This window comes from Lolium perenne, chromosome 7, assembly GCF_019359855.2.
Source record: "Lolium perenne isolate Kyuss_39 chromosome 7, Kyuss_2.0, whole genome shotgun sequence".
NCBI classification, from domain to species: domain Eukaryota; kingdom Viridiplantae; phylum Streptophyta; class Magnoliopsida; order Poales; family Poaceae; genus Lolium; species Lolium perenne.
The window spans coordinates 13606142-13623706 of record NC_067250.2 but is presented as its reverse complement, the minus strand read 5'-3'; the positions used below and the strand labels follow the sequence as shown (position 1 = coordinate 13623706).

Here is a 17565-nt window from a genome sequence, read left to right as displayed (position 1 = left end):
AGGAGGTGGGGCGGCTAGGGTTTGGGAGAGGGGGGCGCCGGCCACTATGGGGTGCGGCCACCTTGTGGTGTTGGGGTGGCCGGCCCCCTCCCCTTGGCCCCTCATTATATAGGTGGAAGCCCCAAGTGTTGGACTACAAGTCTTCGAATAAGACCCCAACCCAAAACCTTCCATGTAGTAGGGAAACCTACCCAAGGTGGGAATCCCACTTGGGGTGGGATTCCCCCCTTCCATGTGGTGGGGGGGGGGGGGGTGGCCGGCCCCCTTTGGTGGAGTCCACCTTGGACTCCACCCTCTAGGGTTGGCCGGCCATGGGAGGTGGAATCCCTCCGGGACTCCGCCTTCCAATTTGATTTCTTCCGGACTTTTCTAGAACCTTCTAGAACCTTTCATAAAATCTTCCGGATCATTTTAAATCTATAAAATGACTTCCTATATATGAATCTTATTCTCCGGACCATTCCGGAACTCCTCGTGATGTCCGGGATCCCATCCGAGACTTCGAATAATACTTCGAACTCCATTCCATATTCAAGTTCTACCATTTCAACATCAAACCTTAAGTGTGTCACCCTACGGTTCGCGAACTATGTGGACATGGGTGAGAACTCTCTCCGACCAATAACCAATAGCGGGATCTGGAGATCCATAATGGCTCCCACATATTCAACGATGACTTTAGTGATCGAATGAACCATTCACATATAATACCAATTCCCTTTGTCACGCGATATTTTACTTGTCCGAGGTTTGATCATCGGTATCACTCTATACCTTGTTCAACCTCGTCTCCTGACAATTACTCTTTACTCGTACCGTGGTATGTGGTCTCTTATGAACTTATTCATATGCTTGCAAGACATTAGACGACATTCCACCGAGAGGGCCCAGAGTATATCTATCCGTCATCGGGATGGACAAATCCCACTGTTGATCCATATGCCTCAACTCATACTTTCCGGATACTTAATCCCATCTTTATAACCACCCATTTACGCAGTGGCGTTTGATGTAATCAAAGTACCTTTCCGGTATAAGTGATTTACATGATCTCATGGTCATAAGGATTAGGTAACTATGTATCGAAAGCTTATAGCAAATAACTTAATGACGTGATCTTATGCTACGCTTAAGTGGGTGTGTCCATTACATCATTCATACAATGATATAACCTTGTTATTAATAACATCCAATGTTCATGATTATGAAACTAATCATCGATTAATCAACAAGCTAGTTAAGAGGCATACTAGGGACTCTTTGTTGTTTACATATCACACATGTATCAATGTTTCGGTTAATACAATTATAGCGTGGTATATAAACATTCATCATAAACATAAAGATATATAATAACCACTTTTATTATTGCCTCTTGGGCATATCTCCAACAGTTGCGCTGCATTGTCTGCCTAACAGATCTTCCGCGATCCAATCATTTTTCGTGTTCGTTGGTGTGATTTAATATCAGTCTCTTCTTATCTACGGTTGTCATCATTGGTGATAGTTGATGCTTTGGTGTGATTGTCCTTTAAGGTCTGAGCACAACGACTTCACATCTATCTATTACAAGTTATCCGGCTCTAAAGATGGGGGACGAGGATGGCGGCGCGCCTTTGACTTGTGCCAGTATGTCCTCATCGCTAGGTGTACTACCTATTTTTAATTGCTATTAACTCCCAGATCTACTGTCCATGATTATTAGATCGGCGAAATTTTCATAAAAAAAATATACGGAGTACTAGGAAACAGGGAGCGTTGGCTTGTCATAGAGGCCAACGGTCAAAATGCATTACAGCAACAGGGTTGTGAAAAGAGGAAATTTTGGCTTTTTAAACAGTAGGGATTGCTGGATTTGCTGCTGATTCTAGCATGGCGGCCGCGCTGCGCCGCTTCCGCTCACCGCGGCTCCGCCTCGGTGCCAGCTCCCCTTACCACAGCGCCGCCGGTGAGTCCAATCATGTCCAGGACCCGAACCGCCGCATCGCGGACCTAGCGGCCGCCGGGCGCCTCTCGGACGCCCGCAGTCTATTCGACCGAACGGCGGACCGGGACGTGGTATCCTGGACGGCGCTGGTCGCGGCGTACGCGCGCCACGGTATGCTCCAGGATGCCAGGGCCCTGTTCGATCGCCCCGACGCGCGCCGGAACGTGGTCACCTGGACGGCGCTCCTCTCCGGCTACGCCAGAGCCCGCTGCATCGACGAGGCGAGGGCGCTGTTCGAGCGGATGCCGGAGAGGAACGCTGTCTCATGGAACACGATGCTGGAGGCGTACACCTCCGCCGGTCGCTTGGTGGACGCGTGCGCGCTGTTCGACAGTATGCCTGTAAGGGACGCCGGATCCTGGAACATCCTTCTGGCCGCGCTTGTACGATCAGGGATCATGGATAAGGCGCGGAAGCTGTTTGAGAGAATGTCAGAGAGGAACATCATGTCATGGACAACAATGGTTTCCGGCATTGCTCGGAGTGGAAGTGTTGACGAGGCTCGGGCGATTTTTGATGCCATGCCAGAGAGGAATGTCGTGTCTTGGAATGCCATGATCTCTGGATACGCTCGAAACTGCAGGATCAATGAAGCTCTTGATTTGTTCATGGAGATGCCCGTGAGGGACGTTGCTTCTTGGAACATTATGATCACCGGTTTTATCCAGAACAAGGATTTGAACAGGGCAAAAGAACTCTTTGATGAGATGCCTAAAAGGAATGTAGTCACCTGGACTACCATGATGAATGGTTGCTTGCAAGGCAATGAGAGCGAAACAGCGCTACAGTTATTCAATGGTATGCTCATTGATGGGATCAGACCAAATCAGGTGACATTTCTGGGTGCTGTTGATGCGTGCAGCAATCTTGCCGGACTCAGCGAAGGGCAGCAGGTGCATCAGATGATATGCAAAACATCATTTCAGTTTGATACTTTTATCGAGTCCACCCTCATGAAATTATATGCGAAATGTGGAGAAATCATATTGGCAAGAAAGGTGTTTGATCTCTCAAGGGAGAAGGATGTAGTCTCTTGGAACGGGATGATTGCAGCATATGCACATCATGGACGTGGTGTAGAAGCTATAGCATTGTATGCCAAGATGCAAGAAAATGGATATAAGCCTAATGATGTCACATATGTGGGATTGCTCTCAGCATGCAGCCACTCTGGTTTGGTCGACCAAGGGCTTAGGATCTTTGAATATGTGGCAAAGGATATCTCCATTGCAGTGCGGGATGAACATTACACCTGCTTGATTGATCTTTGTAGCCGAGCTGGACGACTTGATGACGCAAAAAGATTAATTCACGGTCTTAAGCTTAAGCCTAAATCAAGTACTGTCTGGAATGCCCTTCTAGGAGGTTGCAATGCACATGGAAACGAAAGTATCGGTGATTTGGCAGCTAGACATCTCTTAGAAGCAGAACCTGATAACGCTGGAACTTACACTCTCTTGTGTAACATTTATGCTTCTGCTGGTAAGTGGAAAGAAGCAGCAAAGATTCGGTCTGAGATGAATGATAGAGGACTAAAGAAACAGCCAGGATGTAGTTGGATTGAGCTGGCAAATAAGGTCCATATATTTGTAGCACGTGATAAGTCCCATAGTGAGTCTGATACGATCAACAGTATGCTGCAAGATATTCATCACATGATGAGGATGGGTGGCACTGTTCAGAGGGACCATATGCAGCTTACAAATGAGGAGCTAGTGGATCTTCAAGTATAATTTGAAATATATTCAGTTAGAGTTCGAGGATTAGTCAAAGGAAGTATCTTGCAGCACTCCATCTGGCAACTAGCCTACAGTCTAGAGTTTATACCTATGGTGTTAGTGTCACCTATGAGCTCAATGCTATGGCATTGTACCTCGGGCTAAGATGGCCCTCATCTTTGGAGCATTATTTCTAGCAAACACCTGGGCTCTTCTCTGTTCCGAGTTCCATGGAATGCCAATATCTTTTTCATGGCTGGGGGATAGTCAAGGACCTTACAGAAGTCTTGATATTTATTTTTGACCCTTGAATCTTATTTCTCTGGTGCACTGTCTGCAGCTTTGCCACGTTTGAGATGCTTCTCGTCCCAGGGTATGTTCTTTATCAGTTTGAAGTAACTCCTCTGTATTTATTAGTTTCTCTGTATATTGTTTGATGAATATGAGCAATTTTTCATACGCTTCTTGCCTTTCAGTATTTAAAATTTAGGCAATCTTAGTAAAATATCAGTAGTTGCTATACATGGAAAAAGAATGATCAAACCTATGTAGAACTCGTGCTTTTGCATGCTTTGTAACTCCATGGTGAATCAAGTTAGAACATGGATGGGGTCTTTTTAGGTTTTCACTTGTTAAGTTCAGGTAAAAAGTAAAGCAACGAAGGATAGAAGTAGCAGAGAACTTACATTTGCCCTGCTTCAGGCAGGACATCAATGTCCTCCAAGAAATCTGTGTTACCCTTTGCAAATTAATTTAATTCAGTGAACTCAATTTTACCGCAGTGTCAGGTAATTTGCATCTTGGACTGTTGGAGGTTATCTGTAGCTCATCTTGCTATTACGGTAGTAGCTGGCAAGAACATTTGGATCACATATGCAATGCTCGGCTTCTGAACTCTTGGGCAAAATCTGAAATAAGCACTGGGACCATCTTAAGCAAACGGTTACTGTCTGCAAAAGCTAGGAGTTTCCTGTGCACTGGAGCTGTGCTCAGAGGGTGGTTTTTCTTGTGCCGGAATGTGAAAAATTGGTAGCTTATACTATACCTAGGATTCTGCAAGACTTCCTCAGCGGTATTTGCGTACTGCAATTGTACATTGTAATTGCCTTTTTTTCACAAGTGCACTGTAATACCTGTCGAACAGAAATGTAACCTAGATTTAAAAGTGGAGTAGTAAAATACCACTAGTTGCTATACAAGTCCAAAAAATGATCAAACGTCTCTAGACCTTCTCCATTTGCATGCTTTGTAACTCCTTGCTGAATCAAGTTAGAGCATGGATGGGATATTCTTAGGTTCAGGTAAGAGGTAAAAACAACTTTAAATGATAGAAGTAGCAGAGAACTTACATTTGCCCTGCTTCAGGCAGGACAGCAATGCTATCAATGTCCTCCAAGAAATCTGTGTTACCCTTTGCAAATTATTTTGATATAGTGAACTCAATTTTACCGCAGTGTCTACACAATTCTGCAGGTAATTTGCATCTTGGATTGTTGGAGGTTATCTGTAGCTCATACTGCTATTATGGTAGCAGGCAAGAACAATGGGATCACATACGCAATGCTCGGCTTCTGAACTCCAGGGCGGAAACTGAAATAAGCACCGGAACCATCTTCAGCAAACGGTTACTGTCTGCAAAAGCAAAGGAATTTCCTGTGCACTAGAGCTATGAAAAACGGATAGCGTATACTAGAACACCTACACCCTGCTGCAAGACTTCCTCAGCGGTATCTGCGTACTGTAATTATACATTGTATAATTGCCTCTTTTTTTCACAAGTGCACCGTAATACCTGTGGAACTGAAATGTAACCTAGATTTAAGGTGGAGTTATGTTTTTTTCAGAGGAGAGTGGGTGTGGGGATATAACAGTTTTGAGTTTTCTCAGGCCCAAAATCATTTGAGTCTCAAGATCACCAATAAGGCCCACCTCGGCCGGGCCCAGTTGGACGAAGCAACCCGACACTCGTCCGTCGACCGCCCGCCTCGAAAACTCCTCGGACCAACCAACCCACCGACGGTAGGTCGCTCGCGGCGCGCTCCTCCGATCCCGATCTCCGCGGCGCCTCCCCTTCCAAGCCGACGCGGCGCGATGGCCCGCGCGTCCTCCGCCGCCGCCGCCGTAGCCTTCCTATGGGCGCTCGCCCTCCTCGCAGCGGCGGCCTCGGCCGCGCGCCTCCCCGGCCGCGCCGCCGAGGGCGCGCAGCCGCGGGGAGGCGGGGGCCCAACGGCCACCGCCGTGTTCGCGCTGGGAAGCTTCTGGCGGTCGGAGGCGGCGTTCGGCTGCCTCCCCGGCGTGGTCCGCACCTCCGTCGGCTACGCGGGCGGCTCCAAGGCCAACCCCGAGTACCGCAACCTCGCCGACCACGCCGAGTGCGTCAAGGTAGGCTCCTCCTCCCTGTCAACTGTGCTAGTTCCATGACTCACCGAGCCAATCCTAATTTGGTAATGCTTACTACTTTCAGTAGTGCCGTAGTCTCTGACTTCTCTGTTAGTTACACCATTTCACCAACTGTGAGTAAATGAATGTTTGTCCAAGAAAATAAAAACCGTAAGCAAATAAATGGATGCTTTTCTGCAAAATAAAATAAAATTGAATGAATGAATGTCTTAGGACTTACTAACATAACATGCCCGAGTAGTTCGGCGTGCAGTGCGCTTGAAGCAATTGGGCGTGTTTTGGTGCTGCTGTGCATGATCGTGCTGCTTTCCTGCGCATTATAAGAGTGTTTTTAAGTTCCTAAGTGTTTTTTAAGAACTTGAGTGTTTTCTGAGGTACGATGGCTGGCTTTGACCTCTGCTTGCCCTTTAATAATCTAGGTTGAGTATAATCCCCGGTTGATTCAGTACAAGCAGCTTCTGGATGTTTTCTGGGCAAGTCACGATCCACGGGAGGTCTTCGGACAAGGACCCGATGTTGGCAACCAGTATAGGTGATTGAATTTCATCTTGGTGCTTTTCCATCAGTAAATCAACCTATTTAAGGCTGTGGTGATCTTCTGTTTGCATCCAGTACTTTTCCATGGTAGATCAATTTTAGTTACAGGATTTAGCATATGATATGTTCACAACAAGGCCATCAGTTTCACCTGAGTTTCATGGCTTCATGGAATCGATCTAAATTACAATGTCAGATCTGCATAACCCACTTTCCCTACTAGCCCAAATAAGAATCTCCATGTGCACAGTAGTATAGACTATAGAACAGCCTTTGTAAACAAATGATCTTCTTGGGAGCACCATGATCATTAAAGTTGATCAATTTATGTGGTCACAGATCTGTTATTTTCACAAATGGAACCCTCGAGGCTAGATTGGCTGGTCTTAGCAAGGAAAGAGAACAAGGCAAGGACCGCAGCAGTGTTATCACCACAGAGATCCATCCAGTGGGGGCATTTTATCCAGCTGAACCAGAACATCAGGTAGATATGTCACTATACTTCTGATATATACAATAGTTTTGCTCTTGTGTGTTTTTTTGCCCTTACATTAAGTCAATTTCAATGCTAGAAATTTGAGCTGAAGCGCAAGCCTTTCCTCGTGCAATTGATCGGTAACCTGCCAGAGGAAGAGCTCCAGTCATCAACACTAGCTGCGAAGCTGAATGCATATGCTGCAGATCTCTGCCCTCCAAAGACCCAGAAGAGGATAAGCTCCAAGATTGACGAGATTGCTAAGAAAGGGTGGCCCATCCTAAGAGACATTTAAGCTCATTGTGGTCCCAGTTCTTCTCGTCAGCTACTCCAATCCAACAACACATGATTTTTGCTGCAAAATTTCATAGGAGAGTCTCAAGCAGCTCACTGCCGACAGTAGCCGGATTGCAGTGATTTATTGTTGACGTGGTCATGGAGATCACAGTGTTTATAGGTAGCATCATCTGTTGATTGCCAGTTTTTTTTTTCTGTTTCACCTACATGTGTATCTTCTTCAGGGCTTACTGAACACGTGAAGTTGTAATGTGTAACTTTGGTTGTTTCACCAGTGAAAATATACAAATGTGTGTTGACCTAAAGGCATCTCCAGCGGGCTGACCCAAACGGTCCGTTTTGGTCCTGCCCCGTGGACAGAATTTCAGTGTTGGTCCGGCTGCCCGGACAGCACGCCTAGCAGCTGGTCCATTTGGTTCAGTGTTTGGGCAAATCTATTACATAGAAAATTCTGAAATTGCATACATATTTGAAATTAAATTTGATTGAAGCAAATTGATAGAACTAAACATAGTACTCCGTAGAAGACTACATTGTTTTCATCTTGGGGTTTCCTAGTCGAGGCGGTGGGGGTGGATATCGAGCCAACTCGACTCAACTCGCAAATACTCGTTAGTTAACGAGCTTGCTCGACTTGACTCATTAACATAACGAGCTCAAAACCTCAGCTTGATAAACTCATTAAGAATTTGAACAATGTAATTAATTCATCGTGCATAAGAGTACAAGAAGAATGGTTAGTCATATGCCTCCATGTTCTTAATGTAGATTTCGGCAAATTTAACCTAAGTGCTCATGTTTCTTTGGTTTACTAGTTTTAGTTTTCCCTTAATGTTGACTAATATATGAGCTACTATATCACCATAATGATATTAGCAAGCTTACCGAGTACTCGCAACTCGACTCATTAAACTTGTTTTCTTAACAAGCTAAAAAGGTCAACTCAGCTCGACTCATTAATGTCCGAGTTCGAGCTGAGTCGATCTGAGCTTCGAGTTTTATTTTCACCCCTAAGTGGCGGCGGCATATGGTCTCGTCGAAGACCTTGACGGTGAAGATGTTGTGGCCGTTGTACTTTAAGACGAAAAAGTGGCTGACTTCAATGGTGTGTGAGCGGGCGACGCGCCTCCACTCGTTGTGGAGGAGCATCTGCCCTTCGCCGTCGAACATCACCTCCGCGGAACATAGGCCGGCTGCGCCGCTGTACATACGCAAGAGGACATGGTGGGGCTCTTTCCCATCGACGATCGAGGCGAACCTCTGGGGCAGGCGCAGGTTGTCCCAGTTCATGCCCTGGTGGATGGTGACGCCGAACTCGAAACCGGAGAAGTCGATGGCCATGGGGCTGGGCGACGATGTAGGCGATGCCTACGAGATGGTGGTGGCTGACTCTGGCCTCTCCCACCGCTCATTCCTCGGCAACCTCGGCCTCACCCACGCGCACGGCCCAGAGGCTGTCCTAGACGCCCTCCCCTCAAGCCTATGCCGCCAGCCATTGTTGCGGAGACGCCTGTGGAATGGAAGAAGTGAGGTTTGTGAAAGAAAATGGTCGTCGCTGGCTGCTTAAAAAGGGACAGAAAATTGGATGTTGGCGCGTCGAACGAAACGACGTTATTGATGAACGGGAAGCAGCATGACCAGAGCAAGAGCGCAGACATCGAGCGGCGCGGTCAGAGCAGGAGCGCCAGAGTCAGCCTACTTTCATTGATGGCCAGAGGAAGAAGGCCGTTGGACCGCTGCCATGCGGGCCATCGGTCCACGCGGGCGGACACGGGAGGACACGCATGCTGTCCGCGCCGATGCATCGGTTCTCCAAATTTAATGCGCCGATCGCAATGGATGGGTCAGTCCGTTTGGATCGCCCCGCTAGAACATACGCGGCCGATACGAATGCGCCAGTACATGGGTCGGCCCGCTGGAGATGGCCTAACCCCTTGTGGGAACTAAATTGTTTATCATGAACTTCTTGTATAGTATTTCAGATGCAAGTTCTTGGCCAATCAAATGAAGCATGAATAACCCCTGGCAGGTTGTAATTTAAGAAGTAAATTTTCCCGCGTGCTTTTTTCTCCATCGTATGAATATATTTGTTCAATTCTTCGGGGATTTGTTCCTGTAGCTAAATAAAGCTGGCATTATTCTTGTACTCGATCCGTAGCTAAATAAAGTTGGGTATCGAATACAGTGTTCGTATCCAAGACGTTGCCTATCTTTTCACAAATTGATATAGCAGTACGTTTTCTTTTACAATACGAATTGCTCTTGGCCTTCTTGTTATTATATAGACTGTCGCGGGGAAAGAAATTTAATCGGCACCCCTCGTGTTGTAGCATCCTCGACAAATAAACACGGAGGGGGACGAGTGCATCAGTACATCTCTTAGTATGGAATCAGGGTTTGAAGAATCCACGGCGACCGAGCCTCACGTGTGCCAGGAGCAGGGAGCGATCGCGGAGCCGGCCTGGAAGAAGAATGTGCAACTCGGGTCGATGCCGGTAAGCGAGCTCTCCCCGGCGACCTGAAGCGTAGGTGCCCCCGAGTCGTCGTGTGCACTAGCTAAGCCTTATGCCCGCGAGAGCTGTAGCTTACTCGTAGATCTTATACTCCATGGCTAGGGCTAATCTTTCTCGAGAGATTTCTTTCCACTTCTTCTGATCGTATTTGGTTGCCGACTGTTGCTAGCTCGCTACGATGAACTGACGATTTCTGAGATTAATCGCATGGATTGTTTTGCAGCGCGTGAAGGTTTATCGCTTGAGAGGTGATGGCGGGTGGGACGACCGCGGCACTGGCCATGTTACAATCGATTATCTAGACGTACCTTCACCAAAGATTCCCAATGCCATCCCCTCCTCGAACTCAAAGACGACGGCTGCGGGTGGGACGATACCGGTACTGCCCATGGAGCACATTGTAAGTTTGCATTTTGCAACACTGAGCTACGATGTATGCCGATTAACTATATTCCATCTATTCCAAATTAAGTGAATCAGTTTTGTCTACGTACACACGTCTAGATAATATTGAGTGAATTAATTTAGGACAGAGGGAGTATAAGAATAATACCCTTCATTTTTTTTAGAGAAAAGAATAATACCCTTCATCATCTTTGTGTACTACTATTATTTTGCAGGGCTCGACATCGCCAAATGAGGTTGCTCTGGCTGTTATAGATGAGAGGGACAACGAAACGATCCTTTTGCACCGCATTACTATGGATGAAATCTACAAGCAGGAAGGTGAAACCATCCTCCAGCCCATGCTTTCTCCTTTCGTTTTTATTTTCTTTGCTCTCTTCTGCTCAATGGCTTCATGCATGATTCACTCCCTTCTCTCTAGCAGAGACGTTCATCGAGTGGAGCGATCCCGAAGTGGGCATCACACTCTGCTTGAGCTTCCAAGACGCCGCAGGGTGCTCCGACGTATGGTATGCTACTGTCACGGAGAATGCAGCTGTTGTTTCGTTGTATCTATGCATGATGTGTGCTCACCTGCACGTTATGCTCAACTGTGTACTTTTCAGGAATGTGATCTCCCAAGTGCGGAGGAAACAACAGCTTGAATTTTGGGACATTTGGTTTGCCAGTTGGCAGTTACACTGATGATAGGATTGCTCTTCAGTCTGCCAGTGACACTAATGGTAGGCTCCGTCTTCGATCTGCCAGTGGCCCTAATGGTAGTTGACCACAGAGGACAGATCCTTGTGATGTTTATTTTACCACCTAAGACAAAAATGTGTCAGCATAAATGCTCATGAGCGACATTTTCCTTGTTTTGTGCAGCTCCCCAAGGATAATTTATTCTTCAAGCAAAGAAAATTGCCCTATGATGTGGAAACAGAGATGGACATCCAGGCTCAGGACATGAAGTCGGTCACCTCCCAAGTTGAAAAAAATGAAGTGTTTCGTCTGTTCAGGATTTCTGGTGAATGTGAGAATCTGTGATGTGTTCACAGTGCGATTTTCATAGTACATTTCCATTATTTTCTGTGTAAAGAGAATAACAAACCAGCAATATGTTAATTTTTTTCAAGGAATAATACTTGGGCTTGGTTTTAAGAGCCGCAGCAACATTGCTCAATACTGTAACCATTGGTAACCTGCTATGAGACCAGGCGTAAGTAACCAGTCACAACTTGGCTCATATGCATCTTCACGACTTCATATATACACATGTCTTCACACAAGGGCGTGCGGTGTTCCACAAAAACCTATTTCTACAGAAACATACGGAACCATGAGAAACAAGGAGCTACTATGGCTATTTCTTGACTCGTTTCGAAGCAGTTTTGGCTAGAGCATTGTAGATATCGTCACGCTTCCTCTTCGCGCTCTCTTCAGCTTTGCCAGAGGCGGCTAAGTTGGCCTGCCTTTCCAATGCTTCCCTAACAAAGTACTTCAGCCTCCAGAGGGTCGTCTCACTCTGTACACACACAGGAAGCACGGTAAACATGCTAAACTATGTGACACATGGAGCGGCGTTGAGAGTAATTTTACCTGAGCGTCCATGTCAAGTTCCACTTCTTCTGCTGAGGTTTGGAAGCTAGGATTGTCTTGTGCGACCAACTCTAGTGCCTTGCTAAGATCTTCGGGAGACAAGTGGCAAAGACCTGCACCGAGTTTTCTCTTCTCGTCTGTGGTCATTTTCCTACAGATATCAAGATTTTAGCAAACGTATCACCTTTTAGGCTCAGCGCCCCTATAAAGTTACAGCAAAATCGATGGGGCACAAGATGAACATCTTTAAGACAAACCTGCATCTCTGAACCACCATTCTCCGGAGCTCATCCAGTTGATTATATAGCTCATTCAGCTGGAAGAAAAGAAAGAAGGTACTGAGTAAACCAAACAGGGAAATACATAAAGGGTGGCAGAAGTCTCATGTAACCGACTTCTGAATATGCAAGGCACATATTTGACAAGGATACAGACGCATGTTCAGACTCACCATACATCTTAGTCAATAACAAGTTTTATATTGGTATACATCAATACGCAGAAAAACACATCGATAAATAACCCTAGTATTATTTTTTATGGATAATTTATTTATAGTTTTATACTGAACAGGAGCCAGGGCCAATTTATAGTGCTTCAATCAATACCCACACAATAAGGAAATATAAGTCTGCTGACCTCATCATCAGTATCTTTTGCTAATTTTCCAACAGTAGCTTCTGGTGTAGTGTTATTTGTGGTTGGAACATCATTTGGTTCCTCCTTTTTCCTTTCCTAAATAAAAGATCCAACTTATTGTTGTCAAATGCTAGTAACACATATTGTATCAAAACAACTATGGTAACATATATCACTAGAAATATCCACCTCGTTCTCAACTTTTGGGAGAAGCTGGAGCCACTTGTCCTCAAATTTCTCAAGCAATAACTTGGCCATTATGTGAACATCGTGATTTTCATCGTTGTACGTCATTGCATTGTCAAAAACTAATCTAACATCAGAATATATTTCTCGGACATTGTTATACTTGGTACCATCCTTCCCTTCCATTTTGTTTTGGATGGTTGAGAAGTCCATAGGTTTGGTTATAATCTGTAAAGAGAGAAATTAAAGATATGAATCACTAGAAGCAATACCTTCAGAAACCATTCATTTGATAGGATATAACCCAAATAGTAAATAAACCAATGAAGTCACTCCATCTTACTGATATATACTCCCTGACTCCCTCCATCCCAAAATATAAGGCTCCCTTAAACTACGCTGGTCAACAGCTTATAACTTTGACTATGATTTGTACTTATAATATGTTCACAAAACTTGTACAAACATATATGAAATAAAAGAGATTTGCAAGACGAATACAACGATACCATTTATACATTCTGAAACAATGTAATTTTGCATATATTAGTGTCAAAGTTGTGTATCAAAGACCGTGCGATAAAAAGCTTGTGTTATATTTTGGGACGGAAGGAGTACTAAATATATAGAAACATATTCTCTACCAACTACAGTGTTTGCATCAATTTGAGCAATCTCTGAGCAATCCTAAGTTGCCATATGTCTTCCATTCTGCCACCTCAGCCCAAAAACATGTACTTAAGATGCACTCAAACATCTGCATGGTCCCCTCTAGAACAGAACACAACTGAGAAGTTAAGTATACGTTTCCATCGTTCGCTTACATTCCAATCAATTCCTGCTATAACTGAATGTTATTTATGCCCTGCTTGCAACACTTGCCACGTACGGTGCATTAGTGTTTCCCACTGGAAACTTCATGTCCTTTTTATAACGGCACCACCACTCTCACACCGGCATGTTCCTCTCCAAAAATTTAATCGAGATGTCCACTCCATCCATGAAAGAAACATGTGGAGGCGGCCAAAGGGACATTGCTGCAGTAATAAAGACCTCGCTAGCTCCACTCGGAGAAGCGCCATTCATGTCGACTTCCACGATACTCCAACGACCACACGAAAGTACTGCAAACCTCACACATCGATGCCCAGGTAGCTATATCACAATGCTCCATGCATAAAAATATGAATTGAAGATGCGTTTCTCCTCTCCTTTTTCAGGCTTTGCTAAACCTAGGTGCTTCTTCCTCCACCGTGGCAATAGTTGTGGCACTGCTTTCTTCCTCCACCGTGCCATCAACAACAGTCTGTTAGGACATATGTTTTCTCTGTTTTTTCTTCTTATAAGATATGTATCACATCCGGATGGTTGCTTTGTGCAGGGGCATAAATCTGAGTATCAGACATAGATCTGTCCCCGCAATTTTTTTATACAAGGATATGCTTCTATGATGGATCTACAAGTGAACTATTAGGCTCTCAAATTATTTACAACATGAGCTGAGTTAAGCTTGCTGAATTTCCTTTTTGATGCTTGATGAAATGCTTATACAGCCTATCAAATCAAGGTTTGAGAAGGTAAAATATTTACTCTCTTTTGCTATCATATTAACTCATTCTATCTGTATCCAATTATATCATGTCAACTAGATCATGCAATGGTTTTGACTGGGTGCATCCAATGGATCTTTTGACTGATTGGAACCCAACTTTTAAGAAGTAACATAGTTCGGAACAAACAAGACAAACTACGGAGACACAAGTAGCAGCCTAGAAGAAACTTTTGTTTCAGTTGTTTATCCTGTTTGTCCAAATATTTGGAAATAATAAAAAAAACGCATACAAAATCCTCCTGTAGCGTAATATTATTGTTAGACGTTTTATCCAAATGATTCCTTTGGGTACAGGATAACTTTTGGCCTTGAGATTTAAAATCTTCTGATAATGTGCAACAGCATGTCAACAGAAAGCAGAACGGAGACAGAAAAGTATAAATCCTGCAGCTACTCATGAGTAAGGTGATATGCAATCGAAGTCAGTTTCTGTTATTCAGATTATGATTGCTTGCAAACATCAGCTAACATAAAACATAATGGTACCATCAAAACCGATTTACATCTATACTAAGCAACCCTACAATTAAATATCTTTCAGTAGGAACAAAAGTCCAGCATCCAGGACAAAATGTGGTGGCAGAGCATTACCTTGTGGTAGTCATCAAGTTGAAGACCTACAACGTCTACTGGCTGCAGAAATGGGTCCGCCCATTCATGAGATGTGATCTGGAAGAAGATGAATGATCAACATACAAACTTTGAAGGGGGGCAGAATAAAAACTTTGTATTGTATTAGGCCATCGAAAACTGGATTAAAAAGGTTTTCTACATATTTTGATCAGATCAATCTCAAAAGCACAGCCTATAGATGAATCTGCATTTCAAATTCACTAAAAGTTCCTTTTTTGCTAGGTTCAGATGATCTCGTTCAGCAAATGTTGCAGATCAATTAGCATAGGCTTATAACATTCACTGCTGCAGAAGGCCACAGGTAGAAAAGGGTCTAGCAATAACCACAGCCCAAAAGATATTAGATTCTATATGTAGAACTACTAGGCTGCCGGACATAGACAGATGGAAAAGAATCTTGTGACAAAGCGCAGCTCAAGAATGAATGATCACCTGGCGAATGATACCACCAAGCTGGCGCGTAAGGTCGGGCGTCCCTTTGCAATCCCTTGCGCCGTTCGTCGCATACCTGCTGCTACCGCCGGCCTTCCGCCCTCCGCTGCCATGCTTCTTGCCGTCAAAGAAACGTGTCACCTCGTTCACTCTCTTCTCTAGCTGCAACACACGCACCAACATCAACATCCAGTCCCAACCTGAGACGACCTTGCCCTAATTCTTTAGGGAAAGAACACAACAGGAAACCGCGAGAACCGAAACCTAGCACCGCAAAACTAAGAATCTCCCCCAAATTATGGGGCAATTCACTTCTCCGGCCGAAGATTCGCATCCTCTACGCAAAGGGAGGGAAGGGTGGGTTACTGCGGAGATCAGCGAGGGGGGCGTTACCACGTCGGTCTTGGAGGCGATGTCGTCGACCTGTCGCTGGTACGATTCCACCGGGGGGAACTCCGCAGCGGCGGGCGAATCCATCGCCGCAGCCGCAGCTGCTGCAGCAGCCGCTGCCGCTCGCGCCCCGTCCTCCGGCACCATCTAGGGTTCTCTCTCGCCGCCGGCCGTGTGCAAGGCTGCGGCTGTCGGCTCAGCTGAGGCGTATGATTGGACCTTCTTTCACTGGGCTTATTGTAGGGCCTTCTTTTCACTGGGCTTATTGTAGGGCCTTCTTTTCACTGGGCTACAGCCTTGGTTCTGTTTCGAGGCCCTGTGGTAAAACCAAAAAAAGGCAGTATCATAGTATATTCTACCGTACCAAGAAATATCATCCCTTGGCCCTTGCAATAATATTGGCTTGTCAAAAGCAGTGGATTAAGTATTGGCTTATGAAAAGCAGTGGAAATCATATGCTTTAGAAATTGAAATTGAATTGTTGATTGACCTACGTTATTTGAAAATTTAAATTTCTGTTAAATTTTTGTATATTCTAATATTTAGCATTGGATATATATTGTCATCAGGTATGTTGTTACAGTAGACTAGAAAATAAAACATAATGAGATTGGAGAACAACAAATATGATGGTCTAAATATGACTCACTTTAATTAACTACATTGGTAAGATTTTCCAATCAATCCCTCCACAATCCCGTGTAAAGAAATGGTTTGAAAAAATAGGCACTCCTCTTGGAGTTGGACTAAATCATGGTGGACAGAGAAATAACGGTACCTTTCCGACAAATCTAACCCCCGGACGAAACTAATTCTCATGTGACCCCTCGATGAAGATGGCACCGAACATGTGTAGGTCAGCGCCACACCCCTGGCGCCGACAGGCTCAGCGGCAAACCCTTTGGCGTCAACCCTGTTCGGTGGCAAAAACCCACAACACCGACCTACATATATTTTGCGCCATCCTTATTGGCGCCGGTCCTAGGGGTCATTCGAAATTCGTTGGAGGGTCTATTGCGACTTAGGATGGTCGAGACTAACACTTGTTATGGCTCGCGGTACCTTGATAGCTTATGTTCACTTCCTAATTAGTAGCCGGTTTCATGTTGTGGAAGCCTTTGCGCGGAGCCCCATTGAGGAAGGTGTTATTGCTTTCTCATGGATCAATAATGCTAATCCCCAGGTTGGCGGCTGGAAGGTCGAAGCACTTTCAGACGTCACGAGCTGGTCCGCAGACTCGACAATGAATTTGTTTGACTAGTGTCCGCTCACGATCACTCCTAGACATGAAAACAATCGCTTTAACATTTTCTGACTCAAGATATTTACGAATGCTGAATGAAAAGAACGGTGGAATTGAACTTTCTTGAGTTAAGTTTCTTGAAGGAGTTAACGAAGATATTTTCATCTAGGGACCATATTTGTCAAAATATACAAAATAATGGGACAAAACAAAACATTTGTGAGCCTCTAGATTCACGAGAAAGTTATTACCTAGCGTGGCACGGTGGCAGCATCTGCGCTGCTTGATGGCACCAACACCTCAGACTTTTTTTTGAAACATTAATCATATAAAACCGCCAGCAAGCCGCCTCATTAAAAACCTTCCAGTTCTCTTCGGTACCCTGGTAAGGAAAAAAGTGCATCTGAAACTTGTTGGACCCAAAGTTACACAATTGTTACATCGTTGATCATGCTGCTAAGAAGAAAACTAGGGGGGTCATCGTCCCAAATACAAGAAGCTTTAGTGTCAAAACCAAACC

General features: G+C 44.9%; 4 protein-coding genes across 4 annotated transcripts; 2 read left to right on the top strand and 2 right to left on the bottom strand.

The window, feature by feature from the left end:
- The first annotated feature begins 1729 nt into the window (after positions 1-1729).
- LOC127311384 (uncharacterized) lies at positions 1730-3958 on the top strand. Its single transcript, XM_051341809.2, has one exon. It carries the CDS (start codon positions 1873-1875, stop codon positions 3718-3720), a length of 1848 nt encoding a protein of 615 aa, XP_051197769.1. The 5' UTR covers positions 1730-1872; the 3' UTR covers positions 3721-3958.
- A 1700-nt stretch (positions 3959-5658) lies between these two features.
- On the top strand, positions 5659-7719 carry LOC127311385 (peptide methionine sulfoxide reductase A5). Its single transcript, XM_051341810.2, has 4 exons — positions 5659-6087; positions 6525-6637; positions 6982-7126; positions 7215-7719. The coding sequence occupies exons 1-4, from the start codon at positions 5797-5799 to the stop codon at positions 7410-7412; spliced, it is 747 nt and encodes a 248-aa protein (XP_051197770.1). The 5' UTR covers positions 5659-5796; the 3' UTR covers positions 7413-7719.
- A 59-nt stretch (positions 7720-7778) lies between these two features.
- Positions 7779-8755, bottom strand: LOC127316239 (B3 domain-containing protein Os03g0212300-like). Its single transcript, XM_051346647.1, has 2 exons — positions 8423-8755; positions 7779-7865 (listed from the first exon to the last, which is right to left on the bottom strand). Exons 1-2 carry the CDS (start codon positions 8753-8755, stop codon positions 7779-7781), a joined length of 420 nt encoding a protein of 139 aa, XP_051202607.1.
- Positions 8756-11462: 2707 nt separating this feature from the next.
- LOC127311386 (transcription factor GTE1) lies at positions 11463-16017 on the bottom strand. The gene is made up of 8 exons (XM_051341811.2): positions 15806-16017; positions 15413-15574; positions 14939-15016; positions 12739-12963; positions 12550-12645; positions 12168-12226; positions 11911-12061; positions 11463-11836 (listed from the first exon to the last, which is right to left on the bottom strand). The coding sequence occupies exons 1-8, from the start codon at positions 15947-15949 to the stop codon at positions 11675-11677; spliced, it is 1077 nt and encodes a 358-aa protein (XP_051197771.1). The 5' UTR covers positions 15950-16017; the 3' UTR covers positions 11463-11674.
- Positions 16018-17565: the final 1548 nt, after the last annotated feature.